General features: G+C 33.5%; 1 protein-coding gene across 9 annotated transcripts in view; it reads left to right on the top strand.

Moving 5' to 3' along the window:
- The window catches only part of PTPRK (protein tyrosine phosphatase, receptor type, K), a 494,475-nt gene that overhangs the window by 372,990 nt on the left and 100,243 nt on the right, over window positions 1-21,242 (top strand). For all 9 annotated transcript variants that reach the window (XM_004673838.2, XM_012722555.1, XM_012722542.1 and 6 more), the window contains exons 8-9: window positions 14,088-14,390; window positions 20,783-20,892. In XM_004673838.2, the coding sequence (XP_004673895.1) occupies window positions 14,088-14,390; window positions 20,783-20,892 (413 nt within the window). The remainder of the gene's footprint in view (window positions 1-14,087; window positions 14,391-20,782; window positions 20,893-21,242) is intronic.

Genomic DNA, 21,242 nt, shown 5'->3' with positions numbered 1-21,242 from the left:
CTTCAGAAGAAACAGCTCATTTAATGTGAATTAGTAAAGTTATTCACTTTGTTGTTCAATAGGTTAATTTTAAGTAAGCATCTGTTAGTCACATTATTCTTGGCTCCATGATGCATTAAAAGTAATTTGACATATTTCTTTCCTTCACAGAGTACATAACCTGCTTGAAAGCCTAACAATATTCAAATTACAGATTATTAATTTTAACAGGAGAATAACATCAAAAAATGCAGCGATGATGTAGTTACTGTTGTCAATGTGCAATTCTAAGTGATTCTAATAATCAAACAATGCATTAAAAAATGATTCAAACTATCTTTATATTAATTTCCAATATACTTCATTTTGTGATGAACTAGAGAAATGGTTATACTTTAAAATATGTATACTTCAAAATACTTTAAAACATGAACTCTATTTGTTAATTAATTGTCTTAATAAAGTAACATTGCATTCAACATTACATAAGCTTTAAGTGTTCACTTTTTAGTATCAATTTGTAATCTACTCTGAAATTCACTGTTAAATTTCCAAATCTGCTCTTAACTATACCACCCTCAAAGTATATCAAACAATAAAGGAATTATCTAGAACTACCATACTTCAGTTGCTGTATATTAATGTTGATTTTTTATCCTGTGGCTGGATACATTGTACTTTATCGATGGTACATGACATGACAGGTCTTCTAAATACTTCCCCTTCTCCAGGGTATCTGGGTAGAACTGTGGCAGATCAGGAGCTTTTCAATGTGGATGGGAAGACTCCCCAGAGGCTCTGGTTACCTGTTTTCCTCTTGTGCTGTAGCTAGCGTTGGTCATGAGGTCCTTCCCCACCGCTATAGCCCAATTCATTGTCCTACCTGGAATTGAGCTTGACAAAATGGTGATGAGGGCAGTTCCAGCCCAAGCATGGAAGACAGAAGGGTAGATATCATTGGTGCATGTAGATTATGTAGCTAAGATCACTGAAAGGGTCATTTGATAGCAATAATACCCACATTGCTTTAGTGAAAAGCAGGGCTGGTGACCAGGCTTTCACTCTGACCTACCAAATCTGTTCATGTCAACCTTCACCAAGGTGTCTAGGGCCACGCTGTGCCCTGCATGACAAGGGGAGTGTCTGTAGAACTGGAGGGGCAGAGAGCCTCATGATTTTCTTAAGATCTTCTTTTGATGGTGCAATTTTTTTCAAAAACAAGCAAAATTTCTGCATGCCAATGAAGTGCCAATAACCTTAATTGTTGAGTATAATTATTTGAACTTTTAAACTTGATTTATTTATGAGAATGCATTAGATGATTTGTTTACTAGGAATCCAAGAATTGACTAAAAATTGAAAGAATTTCTAGCAAAGCAATTTTTATTAGATCCTAAGATCATTTGTATTTACTTTTTTGGTTTTTTTAGATTGGCACATGACACATTAAAAAAATTGGAGTACATTAGAATGCCATTAATTGCTATAGTTTGATCCTGACATTTGGTTGCTGGAAAAGTCCTTGAGCTATCATAAATACAAACATTTTAAAACAGCTCTTCCTATAACTTTACATTCAAATAAGAATAGTTGACATTTTCATCACTAGTGTATAATGATATATTGAAAACCTGTAGAGAAAAAAAAGTTTGCATTCACATATAAAAATGAGTGGGTGGACTCAAGAGACTTTAGCAGAAAAGCTTTCTGTTCAATAATATTATCAGTTCTTGGAGTTTTCTATTAGGTCTTTTTTTTTTTCCCCCATGTTAGATATTTCCCCTAGCATGCTACCTCAGATTTTTCAAGAACCTGAAAATGAGCACAACAATCTAGAAATCATGTTTTTATCCAAAAATTACTTAACTTGACATTTTGAAAATTAACTTTCTTTTACTTTTGAATAGAAGTAGAATACATGTGGAATAGAAGATGGTTAAATGGCCATATATAGCATATAAACTGAGTTTGAAAAAAAAAGTTCTAATTTGTCCAGGATTTTGTTGTAGAAGTGATAATGTTACTGGCTACTAATGTATAGCTAGAGTGAAATTAAGTCATTTTATTCCTAAAATGTGCCAGATATTTTTCTAAATATTTTACATATAATGTCTTACATATAATGTCTTTTCTCTCCACTACAATTCTATGAGGTAGTTCTAGCCACCCTCTCCCATTTTGTGGATTTAGGAATGAAAACTTATGCTATTATGTAATATGCAGTTAAGAAACCCAATTAAATCACAGAAAAACACAGATATTAGGAATAAACTTTGAAACTTGGTCTAGGCACTGTAATGAACAAGCAATATAAATAAAAGCAGTGCCCAAAGGTACCTGAAACCTGGAATCAAATAGCATGATTGACGGTAAATTCATGGTAAACAGTACTAATACAGGTTCTAATTAAAAACTAATTCTTTACATCTCCATATGAATGAAAAAAGAAATTAATGTGTATTTAATGGCACCATCTGTTCTACAGTGTAACCTAAAACAAAATCAATTGTTTATAAATTAAACTCAATTTATATAGAGTATCTAATTTTAAGTTAGAATATCAAATAATCTAAGCTACCCAAAGTCTAATTTTCTATGCTTTGAAAATACCATGTATGGACTTCAGGGATTTTTTTTTTCTCAGTCTTTGTGAGGTTTATTTTGATATTTTATGTTCAAAGCCCTTAGATTTCATTAGAACTCCTTGAGGGTAAAATTGCTTAAATTTAATATATTCATCACTTTCTTACTCTATGCTTAGCGGTGAATAAGAAGTGAAATGAAGTCTTAAATATGGTTCTTGCCCTGTAGAAACTTACTCTCTAGTTGAGAAAATAAGAAAAATATGTGAAAGATCAAAAAACAATAAAAGTTATTTCAAAATGAATGCCATTAAACTAAGCTGATATTTAAGGTAGATACATTTTTAAACATATTTCATATTTCCAGTATTCAGTGTTTTTTTCAATATTCTGTTTTTCAGAGGTCTACAATAGACTTTTCCTTTCCTGTCATTTGATTTCTCAGAGAAATTTGGCATTTTTGTTATTTAGATAGACTATTTTAACCAGTTTCTTTATAGTTTTATATTTTATTGTGGTAACTTTGGTTTATAACACCATATATGTTTTACATATGGGTTCATACCTCTTCAAATATATTTTACCACAACACAACCACCACTGAAGGACCAATACTTCTTCCACAATCCACTGGACCCTCTCTATACTCTGATCTCCTCTCTCCCTCTAGCAGCCTCAGTTTGATTTCAAATATTTGTATTGATTTGGTTTCATCTATTCCTTTGCTATATTTTTTTTGTAAATTTACACATGAGTGAAATCACTCTGTTATTCTCTTCCTTCTTCTGACTTCTTTCTCTTAACATTATCTCCCCCAGTTCCATCCATTTGTTATAGATGCAAGATTTCATGTATTTTATAGCTAAGTGGATAGCTGAGTGTTGTGTGTGTGTAATAATATCGCCATTATCCAATCATCTGTCATTGGGCAGTAAGTTGTTTCCATAGTGGCTATTGTGAACAGAGCTGAAATAAATATAGGAATGCATATTTCACTTCAAGTTAGTGTTCTTATTTTCTTTGTGTAGATGCATGAATGGATTCACTGGATCATATGGTTGATCAACATTTTAGTATTTTGAGGAATCTCTATACTGTTTTTCCATAGAGTCTGGAACAGTTTAGATTTTAACCAAAAGTATATGAAGGTTACTTTTCCTCAGCATCCTCAACACTTAATATGCTACTGATCATTCTCACACACATGCAGTGATACTCATTGTTTTCATTTCATTTTCCTGAGATGAGCATTTTTCATGTGCAAGTTGGTCACTTGTGTATCTTCTGGAGAAATGTGTATTCACATTTTCTGCGTGGTTTTTCATTAGGTTATTTGGTTTACATTTTTTGAACTGTATTAGTTTGTCTTTTTATCAGTCTTAAGAGAGTAACCCCTTTTGGAATATTGGAATATATTATTTGCAAATATTCAAATTTATTCTTAAGAATTAAAATGTGCAGAATTTTTGGTGAAGTTTATATAGTCAATAGTTTAAACTTCATTTTATAACTAAATTTAAACATAGGATTTTAATGGCAAATTTTCTGTTTTGAAAATGAACTTCAAAATGTATAGCTGATTTTTATAGCTACAAATATCTATTAATTCATTCATACTCATTTATTCCTATAGCAATCCACGTATTTATTGAATAGTGTCTTATTTTAATATGGGCAGGCAGAAAATAATAAAGATGAATAAGTAAAACATGAGTGATATTAGCTGCCATAATTGCTATGGAGAACAATGAAGTCGTTGACTTGAATAAGATAATTAAGGAAGGTGACATTTGAATAAAGACCCACAGCAGAAGAAGGAGTAAGACAAGTAGATTTCTGGAAGAACATTCCAGGAAGAGAGAATAGCAAGTACAGATGTGGCCCCTTCCCACCCAAGACAGAAATGTGCTTGGTGTGTTTGAGTGCAGTAAGAGGACTAAATTAGTGGGAGATGAGAACAGGCTGGAAGCAAGTCTGTGAGAGGCAAGGTATGTAGAATTGTGAAGAACACACAGACCCACTATGATTACTTTCATCCTCACTAAAGCTTAGATGGGTAGTCTCTAGAGACCTTTTCAGGATCCTTGTGACAACTTTGTGAGAGGATAAAAAGACACAACGTGTGTAATCCAGGTTAAAAACATTTAAGATGGAAGAAATAGGAGAGGTGGAAATACTGTATTAGATTCTTAAACTTGTTTTGCAGAGAGAATGGTTATGAAAGATAAGATCAAGAAAAACCTTTAGATGATACCAATATTTGGGGCCCAAATGACTGGACATGGAGTTATTTTTGTTGAAGTAGACAGTCAACTGGAGAAATAGTTGCACAAGAACATTAGCTCAGTTTTGGAAATTTCCTGAGATGCCTTTTGGACAGTTAAGATGTTTGGTAAGCAATTATATATAGGAATCTGGACTTCAAGGAGCAATCCAGCTGAAGATTAATGTTTAAATCTGTTCACTTTCCCCATGTGCGCTCTTCTCAGTATGAATGAATACAGCAATTGACAAATACTGGAAGAGCAGGTAGAAGTTCTCCACCCAGAATAGCTATAAAGATGTTTTTCCCCTGATGCCCTTCATAATAGTCACTTTCTTAGATGAAAACACCTACTCATCATTATTATTGTGGTGAAACAACTTCATCCTATTAACAGTTTTAAAATTGTACTTTCCTTTACGGTCCAATAGTGTTTTATTCGTATCACATTAAAATATAATTTACCTGTCTGTGCATGTACCTATACCTTCAACATATTGACACTTGTGCAAGTTTATTGTTATCTTAAGCACAGGTCTTGCCCATTTGTACTCACTTGCTAAGTATTGAAATTAATTGTTCTAGTAAGAAATGATTTTGGGATTTATTCTTTGTCTTGGCTATGTATTTTAAAAAACTGATTAATTATAACATTTATTAAGCACTGTTACTACATGGATCCTTTTATTTGGACAGTTTATCTCTACATAGGGCATAGGATATAGGGCATCATTTATCATTTTAAGTTTACATATTAACATTGGAGACCTGAACAAGTTTAGATATTAATGGGAGATAGACCCACAAAATGAACAGAAATGACTATGGGATGAGATATCTTAGCATAAGGTCTACCTGGTGGTGCAATGGGTGAAGCTGCAGCACTGTGAAGCCAGCTGCAGCCATTGCAGCATGACCCCCAGCTAGGAAGCTGATCCACATGGCACAGCAGACCTCTTTCTCACCCCTACTGTTCCCCTCAGCAGTGTATTTCAGTAGATCTGTCTGTTCTTCTTCCTACTCTGTCTCTGGTGTATTCTCTCACTCTCTGCACCTCTGTCATGTATCCCAGCTTTTGTATACATAAATAAGTAAATCTTATAAAAGAGATATCTTAATAGAGTTGTTGATGAGAAGACAATATACTTTTAGCTCTGTTGAACAACTTCAGTAGGACATCTGTAAAGGTAAGACACACTAAGTAAATGGAAGGGAATGGACAGTTTTACATGTGCTGGGCAGTTCTACATTAGCTTTGATTTCTGATTGGTAGATTGTTGGAGTGAGGACATTGGGAAGAATGTGAGATTTTGCATTAAGAGATCTGTGGGTTCTAAGACAAGCATTGTCATTGATATGTGTTGTTCTGTTTATGTTAATACTTGGAAGTATTAGATTTTAAAAAGAGCCTTTATTAATACCTTGTATAAGTCATATAATATAAAAAAGTTGTTTTGTTATTTATATAATCTCTTATGGGACTTCATCTACTTCAAGGCCAATATAAAACTCACTGGGATATTTTTTCTAACTCTTTAGACTGGCTGAAGGTAGTCCATGCACTAAACCTTATTATTGAATATTTATTTATGGTAATGAAATGAAAATTTCAGAATGCATGCTAAAATATATTACCTTTTAATTATTTCTGTCTTATGTGTCTCATATATAGGAATTATACAGAGCTAGGATATACTAAATTATAATAATGAGAGAATTTCAAAAAATAACAATGATAAATGATTCTAAAATGTGATAATAGAACATGAAAAGGGAAAAAGAAGATTTTGAATTTAAAAATGTTAGCTCTCCATAATAGATGTTGAATATTCATTCATTTTTTTCCGGACTAATTTAGGCATTAAAATAGTGGGTTTAAGGACTTAATTTTTTAAAAGTTTTTAAGGTGAGAATATTTATAACAAATTTGGTTATGAATTGTATAGTGACTAAGTTATTCATTAACTTCAAAATGATCATATTTATTTTTCTAGTAATTAAAAATTTTCCTCATAAATTTATCTTAAGAAGATCATGAATCTTGAGTTTAATATAAGCTCAGATTTTCTAGGTAGAAGTTAAGAACTTCATTTTTCTTATCTCTGTCAATTTCCTAATTTACAAATAAGCTGAAGCAATTAATCCTTGCAAGTCTCCTGTATTAATTATAGTCTTAGGCAGGTTTACTTGCTGTTTTGTAATTCTTTTTGTCACATTTTCACTGTGTTTACTATCTGGGCTTGATGCTTGTTGACATGCTGATTCATGTTTTAGTGCACTAGCTAGGTTTTATTCATCTAGAGAAATGAGTATAAAGAGGTCACACCTTATAATCACACTGGCATTTCTAGAATGTGTAGGCTATATATCTCCTTTTAATTTAATCTCTGAAAAATGTACAGGGATTTCTGCAGCTAAGCTGTACAAATCAATAAAATTTATAATCAAGGCTGTCTAATCTCTAAACCTAATATAAAACTTCACAGCTATTGATTACATGTGAAGGATCTGCAAGCTGTTAATCATGCATGAAAGCATAAAATAAATGGTGGCTTCAAAAAAGGAAATGGACAAATAATCATAAACTTGGCAGTTCTTACCTATCTTTCTACTTTCCTGAAGCAAACATGTTACCTGTCTACTTGCATTTTATAAAATCAAGTGAAGTGTTATGATGTGTCAATAACCACTATCACTTTTGAAATTTGCATATTATAGTTTAGAAAATGTCTCTTCTTTCCTCAAGAATTAAAACCAAATTAGCCTATGCAGTATGCTTCCAGAAGGAATGAACAAAGACCTAAGTTGAAATATATGACATACTTGGACTCTCCTTGTAATGCAATTGTTGTGGCTTATTTTAGGGGAAATGGCGGGTTCCCTGTCATAAGACACAGTCGCTTAAAATGAGCCCACTTAACATTTTATTAACAAATATAATGTCCCTTACAAAAATTTTTTGAATAACTCATTCAAGGAAAGATGTAAAATGTTTGTAAGGGAGATATATAGTTGAAGGAAACATGTTATTTCTGCGCTTAATTAGTGTTAAAGGGGTTAGGATTAAAATAGATATGGTTTTGTTTTTTTTAGAGTTAACCACTCAAGTAAAGGAAATGTAGTCTGCTTTATATGTTCTCTTTTAAATGCATTTACAAAGTCACATTGACATAAAAACATTTTAATAAGTGCTACGTAGCAATGATATAGTAAGGTTATGAAAACTACTACCTTCGTTATAATTTAGAACAAACTATTGACTTGTCTTCTCACTCATAGATTGTTTACCAATATTTAATATATTAGTATCAGTGATACTACAGTCAAAAAATGACTCTACCATCAAAGATCATAAAGGAAAAGATTAAAATCAAATTCATTTAAATTCATTATTTAAAGCACATGCCATACTGCTACAGTACCTGGCACATATCAAGTACTAATAGATGTTTCCTATTACTAAATAAATAAATAAGCATATAGTGGATTAGCACAATCCATTCATAAAGAAATAAAAATTTAAAAATACTATGCTATGGAGAAACCACTGACATAATCTTCACACAAATATCAAGGCAATTTACTAAATGAAGAGATTAAGAATAGAAATCATATCAATGATGTGGATTTAATAAGAAATCTAATCGTGGAATAAGGCAAGTATATATTACTCACATTTCTGGAAAAGTCAGCTAGGACCATCTGATGATCTTGGTTGCATCATATATCTTCTTGCTGGCTGATACACACTCACCTGTGCTGGTATCCCGGGAGGACTCAATTCTGCTTCATGTATATCCCCTAAACATGGAGAATGTATTGTGACAGTGAATGTCTAAGGACAAGATCCATACAATATTTTTTTTGAAACTCAGATTTTTAGACTCATAACTAGCACAACCTTTACTTTTGTCTCATTCTGTTGACCAGAGCAGGTCAGAAGGCAAGCCCCAAACAGAAAGATATGTAAAAACACTCTGTTATTTTGCTGTGAGACATTGCATTTGTATAGTGATATGAATATAAGGGGAAGTAAAGAATTGGGGCCATCTTTGTAACTATTACACAAAAAACTATTACAACTTTGGTTCCATGTTCATTATCTCAAACTTAAAATGTATTAAAATATTGGTTTTATTATACATACAATATAGTCTTTCAAGCACATTCCTTGGGTCAAACAGTGCTGGACATAATGTACTTCTTACCTCACTTTAGGAGGATAATCTAAAAGTGTAATTTGTCTTCTTTTAGGGCATAAAAAAGCACTGAAAACCCCCTGTTGAGTTTGGGTATTGATATATAAAGAGCCTTCTAAAAGTCACCTTGTTTTCTATGGTGTATGTTTTGTGGTAGTTTCCCATATTACTATGTTTAGGGTTATACATAAATGAGCCAGAGATTTTGTGTTTAATTAATAATGCTACTAATTTTTTTCATAAAAAGTAAAATGCCTTTTTTGTTTGTTTGTTTTTTAAAATTTGTTTGCTTATGCTTTCAGAACTGGGGTACAGGCTAGAGGTGTGGTGAGAGGATTCACCAGAGACAGAGTGTAGAACAGAACAGGCAGATGGCAAAGTACACTGCTGAGGGGAGCAGGTCTGCCACGCCGTGTGGGTCAGCTCCCTGGCTGGGGATTGAACTTGTGCTTCAGTGGTTTCTGAGAGCTTCATAGTGCAGTGCTTTAACCCATTGTGCTAGCAGGGAGATTCCAAGATGCCTTTGTTTTATGTCTTATCCAAGTACAGGTACTTAGCTATAAAGAAGCTTTTATTTTTCGAGTTTTCTTTACATTATAACACATATGCGGACCATGCAACAGCAGGAATGGGTGGAGGTTGATTCATTGATTTTAATTACATGTTTCTTATGATAGTTTAAATTATTCCATAAAAATGTTAAGTGATACACAACAAAAGGCCTGTAAATATTTAACTGCCGGTTTTTGAACATTAGATTTCATGGTACATTTAGTTAGATGCACCTGTTGGGAGAAAAATTATCTTTGTCTAACTTTGCATGTCACTTTGGTATTTACTTTAAAAATCCAAATCATTTCCTTAGCATTATTGTAGAGGGAATGCAAATACTAGGTTCATTAGAATAATCCTGATAAATTTTGGTAACATTCTTCAGAGCAGTGAAAACATGTTTTGTTTTAATTTAATGGTGTGCTTACTGTTGGTCTGATGGTACTTGGTAAATATTACTGTGACTCTGCAGGAGAGCTGAGTGAGCCATTCACCCCCTGTCACTCAATCCCCTGAGCCCAAGCATGTCATTTCAACAACAGAGCCAGAAAGTCAAAAGAGATGACAGTTGACTTGTGATTATTCTTGGACCTGAGGCTGCTTCATGTTACAGTACTAATCAAGTCATCTCACCAACTTATCATTAACTCAATTTGACCCATGGGAGCAGAGATGAAATCTCTTTGGCAAGACTAATGATGCTATGAAATTGAAAAGATGTGCAATATAAAAGCTTTATCATAAGAGAAAAAATAAGAATATAAAGTATCAAAGGGAAAGACAGAGGCCCTCCATCTTACCAGAGACCTTAAATGTTTTTTCTCACATAATGTACACCAATGTTCTCTTGCTTTCCCTATTTCTAAATTCACATTTATTTAGAAACTTATCCTAAATTATTTTGTATTTTACACTAACAAATATTTTCCCTGGAAATCAGGAAATTCGCTTCCCTAGTATTTGTTTTGATAAATGGAATGGAAATTTTGCTTTGCAGTCAGCTTCGAGGATTTCTGTTGAAAAGGCAGCCAGGAGCACAGAGTTCCTGTCACGCTTCAGTGTTCTTACTTTGTGTGCATCTTTGACAAGATCTTGCTTTTTTACTTGGCATGAGCTTTGGGAAATCTTCTATTTTTCTCTGACTGGCAGCTGGATAATAAGTTTTATCATTAAAAACTGATTCTAGGGAAATATGATCCCTGCCCTCAATTCTCTTATAACTGCTAAAGCCTTTGTTTTCACAACTCTTTCAGAATAACTAGAGATTATCACTACAAAAGGACATGGATATTGACCTGTTATGTCACGTGTTATTTTGCAAGTACCAAAAATTGAATTCTCTTTTGTTGGTTATCTGGTACCACTTATTAAATCATCATGCTGTTGAGAGGAGACTCTAAGTCAACAGGTTTTATCTGTTCTTGTTGCCTTTGTTTTTCTTAAGATTCAAAGATCATTGAATAGTTCTTTATTTCATCTTTTGACACACAATTACAGATATAAATCCCATGCTTACTCTATTAAGAATTCAAGTAAGACCAGTGATATGCTGATACTTTATTTACCTGATAATTATATAAAAATATTATAGACTTGATACTTAAATTTTCTTTTTATTTCATCTTGATGTGCAATTAGCCTATTTTTATTATAAACACTAGGAAATAAATGGACAAATTAAAAGGAAAAATTCCAGGTTGGAAATTAGTAAATGTAGCTAATCAACATTTGGAGGGAAATATAAAGACTAGTGAGTACATTTCTCTCATCATATATGCTTTTTTTTTTTTAACCTTAGTAGAAGTTTTCCTAGGATTAATTGGAATTGTATGAATGGAATGACTGGGAGGACCAGGAATAATCACATATGCCAATTTACTTACATATCTGTTTATAGGGTGATTAATAAGGATTGAGTTCTCACCTAGAGTAGAATGAGAATGATAAGATTTTGCTTAGTGTTCCAGCACTTTTTCCTGCTTCTTTCTGTTCACTCTGCAATCCCTTTTCCACCCTGTTCTCTAAGTATATCCCATTTGGCCTGAAACTAATTTTTCTGCCAGTGTTAGTAGTCTTATGTCATAAATTTAGCCAAGTCTGATGATTTAGGGAGAAGTCTTGGATTAGTTAATGTGCATACTGAACACATGGCATTTGAAAAATAGAATGAGCTACAAAGTTTGACTTCATTATTATTTTCTTTTACCATCTTAATTTTTAAATGTTCTTGATTTACCAGTTTCCAGCCTGAAGCTACATTCTTTCGCTAGTGAAATCACACTCCTTTTTAGCCCCTTAACTTCGCTAGTACTTTGCAAACTTTGGCTTTCCCTATTTTCAGTATCTACACACACAAAAAAAAAAAACAGTTATTTGATTAAGTTCCTGTTCAGTGACTTTACATAGTCCATTAGATCAAGTTCAGTCGCGCGTGTGTGTGAGTGTGTGTGTGTGTGTAGGGGAAACTAGGCTGTCTATATGTATGTGTGTGTATAAAACATACTACTCAATAAGTATATCTTTGACTATCTCTTGTAAATATAGAGTTACTCTGTTGTAGGATGAAAATATCCTAGTACACAATTTATCTAGCTATGTTTTCAAAGTTGTATTAGAATTCAAGATAAGTGCAAATTGAACAGTGAAATTAAATGAAAAGATGACTGAAATAGAGTAATCATAAAGAAATAGAGAAAGTCATAAACGGGAAAATGTCAGATCCAAAGGGAGATGTGTTATAACTATTATTATTAGGCTTTACTAAACTAAGTAGAATAGTGATATTTATTGTGGGGTTTTGTTGTGACTTTTTTTTTCCCCCCTCTGGGGTGGTTTTCATTCATATACATAAAGGTATAAGGTTCCTCCCCCCCCCCCCAAAATCTAACTTTCTCATTCTGGGTATTTTCAGAACAAAGTATGATCTAAGCTGAACAGTCCAGTTATATTCGACTGTTACCTAGCAGGCAGGCAGCACAATCATAATCAGGGAATTTCAGAAAGATCCTTCCTGTTACTGCTTAGTCAGCTAGTCGGCAATCGTGCCAAAGACTGTGCTTTCTGACTAAAATAAAAGTAGTATTACCTCACTCTTGTGCCTGGTGGGAAAATGTCAGCATAGAACTAGACATATAAAGAATTTCAGAAATGATTAGAACATCTCATCTTTCTTCCAGACTACTTATGGTGCTTAAGGTAAAACATACGAGACACAAATGGTGAAAGAGGGAGAGGAGTAAAAGGGAGTTGCTTTGAACAGCCAGAAGACTAGCAAGCAGCATTTAAAACCTAACAATTTGACTATAACACAGATTAATTTGCATGGGTGTGTGTGTTTTTGCGGTTTTGAAGTTTTAATTTAAATGGCCACCAGAGTGTATTTCAGCTAACGCATTAAATACATTGAACTAGAATCCCAATTTGGGCTTGCCATCTGTGTACCATGATGATTATTTTTACAGGAACTGAGACTTAATCTCAGAAATGGAAATTTATAAAAGCATCCAAATTGGTCTTTTTTTTGAATTATTTATTTTTCTTCTTTTTTCCCTACTGAATTCTATTTAACCCCAGATAATGACTCTCTTTAATGATTTAAAAGAGATATAAGCAAGACCTTGATCTTGGCCTTGAATTTAAGTTCTTCCTCAAATAAATGTATTAAAATTATGCTGTGTTTTGGTTGTTTGCCATGTGGACATCGCCATGGCAATGACTTTCATAAAGTGTAATTATTTTGATTAAGTTAGACGATTAAAGTTAGTCTTGCATAAGGAAAGGATACACTTAGAAAACAGTGATGGATGGACTCCAACTTTCAGAGTGTTTAGTTCTGCCAGCATTTTCCAGCCCAGTGAACAGTCCCCTCCCTATTTGGTTTAGGTGACAGTGGATGGATTATCTTACCTACCTAGGAAAAAAAGAGAGATCAAGAAGGGTAGATGACAGTGTGAATATACACATGTTCTTAGAATTTTTCTCATATTCTTTTTTGCTCTGCTGAGCATTATCATTACTTAAATAATAAATGATAATTAATATCTGCACCATATTTTGTAAATGGTTGTTTAGTGTTACAGTTAGACTAATTAGTATACAGCAAAACTTGGTGACATGACAAATCATAGAGCAGAACTCATAGACTCTTAGCCATTATGAAATATTAGCTAATTCACTTGCTCAGTAAGGATAAAGGAAAGAAAGTTGGGAAAATGAGCAGTGACAACAACAATAAAGATGTTGTGGTGAAGTTTCAGGTGATTTTGCCACCAGATTCCTGAGTACTAGGAGTTGTTGACAACTACTCACTTCATTTCTTTTCCTATTGGTAAATCATCATCCCTACTGCAACCTTCAGGAATGAACTCATGAATATATTAAAAACAAACAGAATTCAGGATGACTTACAAATTTTCATAGGTTTGCATATGCTATGTTATGTGTAATGTTTTATTTTTCCGTAATATTCATGGTAAATCTAACAGCTCTCTACATCTTTGTTTTATTTTTCAGAGCCAATGAGAACCCCAAAGACTTTAAAGATTGCTGAGATACAGGCAAGACACATTGCTGTGGACTGGGAATCCCTGGGTTACAACATTACTCGTTGCCACACTTTTAATGTCACTATCTGCTACCATTACTTTCGCGGTCACAACGAGAGCAAGGCAGACTGCTTGGACATGGACCCCAAAGCTCCTCAGCATGTTGTGAACCATCTGCCACCTTATACAAATGTCAGCCTCAAAATGATCCTAACCAATCCTGAAGGCAGGAAGGAAAGTGAAGAGACAATTATTCAAACTGATGAAGATGGTATGGTCATACTTCCTTATTTTAAAAGGGGAATTTATATAGTAAGAATGATGTGATAGCTTAAAATTTTTTCTAGAGTATCTAATACTGAATGCCTATTTCACTCATTTTTTAGATAACTTTCTATATCAACGTGTAAAGTAAGTTTAGCATTGTATATCTAAGTAAAGGCCATTACCAGTTATCAGCAAGTTATCATCTTTTGTCCATCTTAGTACAATTAATTGAATTATAACTTGCCCAATATTTTCTTATACAAAAGAAAGCAGGTAGGAAGAAATTTCTCTCTAGGGTAATGAAGCAAAGCTGGATTGTAGGTGAGGAGTCACAGGTTTTATGTATGTCTGGATGCTTGTAATTCTGACCTCGAGAAGCCCTTCTCTAGCTCTCCATTTTTCTTACCTTGTTATGAAAAGTTTGAATTAGATAATCTATAGGTTCTAAACCTTTCTAAAATTCTTCTTGATAAGCTTATCAACTAGTAAGTATATATTTTTTGAGTTTCAGAAAATAGAATATATTTCATATCTGAAGTGCTCACAAATTCACTCAAATTCTGAACTTTAGGGTCAAATATGTATTTTGATACCATGCATGAGACGGCCAGAAAATAGCTTATATCATAATTCCTAAGAATTCTCATCACTCCAACTTATCTCATTCTGAATGTGGAAATAAGCATCATAATTCCTGTTGTTTTCATTGTAATAAAACAAATAAGAACTGCTTGACCCCACTTAATTACAGTTTTATAGAAAACAGTTAAAATTACTCTAAATCATTCATGACATTACTGTCATACTTCTGAAATTTTAAAGAATAAATCAAAAATTTATGAGTGGTGAATGTATTTTTGTCATGTTTGAGATCTTAGCTGTTTATTTGAATTTATACCTAACTGTGGTATAACGATATATAAACAACAAATCCTATTTATAAACACATAACACATTATGCCCCTTATGGAAATGTATAACACACATCTTATCTCACACATTTGTGCAAGAAAGACTGTCTCACATAACTGTTCATAGGTAAGTGATAGAATGTGATGTTTAAACAAAGATTTCAAAAGTTCTAAACAATTTTTAATTCATTTTATAAAGTGGTATAGATAGTAAAGTGTCTATATTACACTAGAAAATGTTTATCCATTTAGTTTTAGTAAAATCAGATATTGTCATGTTTTATTTCATACACTTAAACTTTAAGAGGACATGATTTCTTTCATTTCTAATCTTAGACTCAACTCAGTTACTTGAATTTTGTGCCTTTTTTTTTTTTAAAGATTTATTTGATTTGTACATACAGAACTGGGGTACAAGCCAGAGGCTCAGGGGTGGCTAGAGGCTTCACCAGAGACAGAGTGGGGAGCAGAACAGGCAGATCTACAAAGTACACTGCTGAGGGGAGCAGCGGGAGGGTCAGGAGAGGTCTGCCAGGCCATGTGGTCACCTCCAGGGCAGGCGAGAATCGAACTCATGTGGAAGTGGCTTTAGCTTCTCAGTGCAGTGCTTTAACCCTCTGCGCCACCAGGGAGGGCCTGAATTTTGTGCTTTTTTAACTAATGACTCGCTAATAGTATAATTCATTTTGATTAGCACTCTTTGGTATGGTTTTTTGTTTGTTTTTCCTTCCCATGAACCAAAGTATGAAGTCAGACATACATAATCTTTTTTTCATATACATTAAATTTTAATGTGTCTTTGAGTATAAATATGGCTAGATTAGTAACCAGGAAATGGATTGCTCAGAAATTTTGATGGATGATTTAACTTGATAAAACCTGTCACTGTACCATTTATTTTACCCCGGAGTAATTTCAAAAAGTAAATAACATTAATTCTGCATTTGAATTTTGATATTATTTTCTATTTCTCTTTTATTTTAACCTCTGCTTTAAAGCTTTTTTTTTGTAGTATTGATTGTAACGCTACTTACTTATATATCATTATTTTATAACATGATCACATAGTATGATGAGGTTCTCTTCTCTTTTTATGTGTAAGACCAAATTACTAAAATATTTGCAAGTAACAGTCTTGAAAATCTGCACTGTAAGCTTTAGTTTCTATGTGGAATATTTGCTGTGTCCCATTGCTTCTGAGACAGGTACAGAATACCTAAATCATAATCTATTATTGCAAAGATCTATGGATTATGATGATCTAATTAAGTCAGTCTTACTAACTTATTGCTGCCCTATATACATAGAAAAAGAATAAATTATCAGCCATCTAATAAAAGAATATAACTCCATGAAAGAATTCTGGAGACATTAATAAATCATGAGAGCAAGCTAAAATGATTTCCCACCAGAACCCTAAGGTAGAATGTATATTTAATTTATTGCATACATTTTTTTAATGCATGGGTAGAATTTTTTGCATGAGATTTTGTTTTCATTTTTATCCCAGCATTCATAAAAAATCAATAATATGATGTTAGCTCAGCAGAAAAGCCTAGTTGGGTATATTTCTTGCTAATACAAAGCTATTTTTAAATGTACATTCATTTTATTTTTAAAGGCTGCAATGCGTATTTAGCGTCATCTTGCCACACCCACCTTTCATTTTTATTCTCTTTTTCTTTTTTAAGAGTTATATAATAAGGGACCTTCTTATGTGCAAAAATGTTTAGCTGAAACAGCTCTCAAATAAATCATAAGTAGGGGAATAAAAGTCAGCATTCTGTCTTTATTAAAAGTTGTTCATGCAGATGGTGAATTGACATTCTCCACGAAGTGAAGACTGCTATTCTTTGGTCTTAGTAACTTAGTGTTATGTTTATAAAAATCTTAAAACAACATGAGATGTTATCTGCATGTAGGCATTATGCAAAATGCAGAACATTACTGAGTACAATTTGTTTCTGTGTCTTTAACCCCACCTATTGTGTGTGTATAGAATTCTCCTGTCCACAGTACATGTAGGTACTTGAAGTTAATCCTACTGACAAAACCAAACGTGTAAGAAGAACATAGAAATGTATTCATTCTAGAGATACCACCATGGATCTACTCCTTTTCCATTGCATAAGCCCGGACATTTTTTAAACTGTCCCTATGTGTAAGCAATTTGAAATATATCACATCCTCATTTAATATTTGTTGATCAATTGGTGAACACAGGTAGTGATTATTATACAATCATTCATTGGAATTTTGCCTCTTCCCCACAATAGTTATCATCTAGGACATGTACAGAAAGGTGAAGAATATTTTTCCTTCAGTCATATTATGTTTATGTCATTTGATTAGAGTGGAATTAACAGGTACTACTTTGCACAACAAACTAATACCCAAGGCAGCCCAATGGACACCACCAATTACACAGAGTGGACATCAAAACCTCTCTGCCTCGATTGATTGCAGAGCACATGCCCACATTGTGGACCTGAGCATCAGTGGAGGGAATGATTTTGCCAATTTCTCTCAGTGCTCTTAGCTGAGCATATCTTAAGAAGTTTAGTGCTGGCATCTTTCTGGTTTTCTGTAGGTTCTCTCCTTTATTAATTTATTATTAATGTACCAAATTATATTGTCTGTCCCAGAGGTCATAACATCTTTCATCATCTACTTGTATTTGAAATAAATCTTATTCTTTTGACATATCACTCAGAATTTTTTGATGCTGCAAGCCACGATGCATTGAATTTCCTTTGATCCAGTGATTTTTAATTTATTTCAGTCCTCACAAAATTGTTGTATATTCTGAAACTACATTTCTAGATAATGTCATGTGTGAAGTTCACTGAAACGTTAGATTAAGAAAAAGTATTAATTAAAAATCATACTTGCCAATATTGAGGTCAACACTTTCAAAAGAAAACACATTTTTAGGCAAAATAGGATGGATGAGGCATATACAAGGACAAGAAATTGAATATTTATGTGAATCAATGGCAACTGTACATTTAAGGAAACATTAATAGAATAATTCATTTCCACAAAAGCATCTTATAGTTTATGAATAAAAGCGACACATTCAGTGATACCACTGGGTATTGTCATTATATGACATTTGCAAATAAGGACTAGAATGAAGGTTTCTTAGATCTTGTCGTACCTGGTGACATGAGAAATGTTACACTGATTGTTGAGTTCTAAATAAGTCTGATATAAAACAGTTTGATGCATGGCTTTAAAAAAGGGAATTTTATTTTAAAGACTGAAGAATGATATTTGAATCTATTCATCTTAGTTTTTCATTTGTAATGATCAATGCTGTCTTTTTAAAATTATATAAGTTTAATATGTATAGCTATAAAAGCCACATTGACTATTAATGGGGCAATCCAATTCAGTATTATAGGATTGGGATTTTTAGTCTAAAGAGTGCTAATTATTTTCATCATTCATTATTTTATGAATTTGTTTATGGAGACTCTTTTGGGGCTTATCATAATCTTCAAAAAATACTTTCAGGGAAATACAGCTCTGTTCTTGAAACAAATTACAAATGATTCTTCATGTTATTGGAGGTATACAACAGAGAAAACTAGACTACACAATTTAGTCAGGTCTCTAAGGTGATAAAATATTCTTTTGAATAAAAAATAACTTTGCAATTGTACATTTCCTGCATTAGATGTTTATAGATTTAGTTTATTTATTTATTTTTATTGAGATAACATTGGCTTGCAGTATTTCATGATTTAGGGGAACAGATTTGTACCTCATCAGATACTAGTTAGCACACTATGCTCACCGCCATAAGTCCTTTACCATAGGTCATGGGCCCCATTCCCCTTTGTCCCTACCATCTTCCCTCCTCTTCTAGTAGCCTCATTCTGCATCATGTTTCTAGGGTTTTGTTTTTGCTTTTGTCTGATTGGTTTTTGGTTTAATTATTGTCATTTCCATTGTTTGGTTTCTCTGTATTCAAAAATCATCTGGCATTTGTGTCTCTCCTTCTGAATTACTTTACTCACAATTCCTTCTTATCCCACTCCATGTTGGCCAAATATCACTAGCAAAAGTTGGCACTCCCTGGTGGCCAGCAGGTTGGAGCGTATTACTGTGAAGCTGGCAGTGGTCACTTGATTCCATGCTCTGGAGGTGACCCAAATGACTCTGCAGGCCTCTCCTGACCTGTCCACTGCTCCCCTCAGCAGTGTACTTCGTTGGTCTGCCTGTTCTCTTTGCTACTCTGTCTCTGGTGAATCCTCTAACTGAATCCTCTAACTGCCCCTGTACCTCTAGCCTGTACCCCAGTTCTGTATGCATAAATAAACAAAACCTTTAGAAAAAAAAGCAAGAGTTCATCTTTTTCTTTAAATAAGTAGAGAGCATTCCATTGTGTGTAGATAGCACATCTGTTTAAGCCACTGAATTCTTGTTAGGCTTTTACATTGTTTCTACAACTTGGCATACATCCCTTCAAATCAATGAATTTGCTTTCTTCAGGTAAATACCTAGTACTGAATTGCTGGATCATATAGTAGATCTACTTTTACTATTTTGAGGAAACTCCATACCATTTTTCATAAGGACTGGACCAGTTTACATTCCCAGTAATAGTGTACGAGGATTCCTTCTCCTCCAACCCTTGGCAACATTTGTTATTTCTGTGTTTAATGAGCCATTCTCATTGGAGAAAGGTGGTATCTCATTGTGTTTTGATTGTAATTTCGCTGATAATAAGTGATGATGAATGTTTTTTCATGTGCCTGTTGTCCATAATATGTCTTGTTTGGAGAGGCATCTATTTTGAGTTGTATGAGTTCTTTGTAAATCCTGACTAGTAACCTGTTGTCAGATGTATGATAAGCAAATATTTTCTCCCATTCAGAAAGGCATCTTTTTTTTCTAATTAGTTTATTTTGCTGTAAGTAAGCTATTTAGTTTGATGTGTCACGGACAGTTTGGCTATGTTTTCTTCTATTTATTTTATGCTTTCCAATCTTGCATCTAGGTCTTAATCAATTTTAGTAAAAGTAATGTAAATTTTTATTTACTAAATTAAGAAGATTGGTCATATAGTACATTAGTTTTTTTTTTTTTTTTTTTTAAGATTTATTTATTTGTGCATACAGAACTGGGGTACAGGCCAGAGGCTCAGGGGCGGCGAGAGGCTTCACCAGAGACAGAGTGGGGAGTAGAACAGGCAGATGGACAAAGTACACTGCTGAGGGGAGCAGCGGGCGGGTCAGGAGAGGTCTGCCACACCATGTGGTCACCTCCGGGGCAGGCGGGAATTGAACTCATGCGGAAGCGGCTTTAGATTCTCAGTGCTGTGCTTTAACCCGCTGCGCCACCAGGGAGGGCCAGTATATTAGTTTTTAACAACACATTTTATACTGTTTCAAGCTTGGAGTGTCTGTTTACATGGTTTTCCTTGTTCTGACTCTAATGTAAGGATTCTTATAACCCCACATTTATATCTTTGTAGTGCCTGGCCCTGTACCAGTCAATTCTCTTCAAGGAACATCCTTTGAAAATAAGATCTTCTTGAACTGGAAAGAACCTTTGGATCCAAATGGAATCATTACTCAGTATGAGGTACTGGGAGAATGAGGGAGTTGATTGAAATGTGGGTTGAAGGGAAAGTTAGTTTTCCTTAGAGAGATTATTATTTATTTTAGGGAAGCAGGCTTGGCCTTATCAGACAGACTTAACAATGGTTATAATATATAAATTTCTGTAAGATTGCAAAGCACATATTTCATACATTAGTGCAGGCTATTGAATGCCAGTTGTTTCAGTGTAGGATTTAATAACAGAAAAAGGAAAATATGTTATCATTCAGCTATACCAAAACCTCATCTCAACTTGAAAACAAATCATTTCTATTTTTAAATATGAAAATATATATGTAGTTATAAAGAAGCAGAAATACCATTTTAATTGTA

Source organism: Condylura cristata, unplaced genomic scaffold (assembly GCF_000260355.1).
Source record: "Condylura cristata isolate star-nosed mole 26May11 unplaced genomic scaffold, ConCri1.0 scaffold00001, whole genome shotgun sequence".
NCBI lineage: Eukaryota > Metazoa > Chordata > Mammalia > Eulipotyphla > Talpidae > Condylura > Condylura cristata.
Note: the sequence above shows the minus strand (reverse complement) of the source record. Positions and strands in the feature narration are given on the sequence as shown.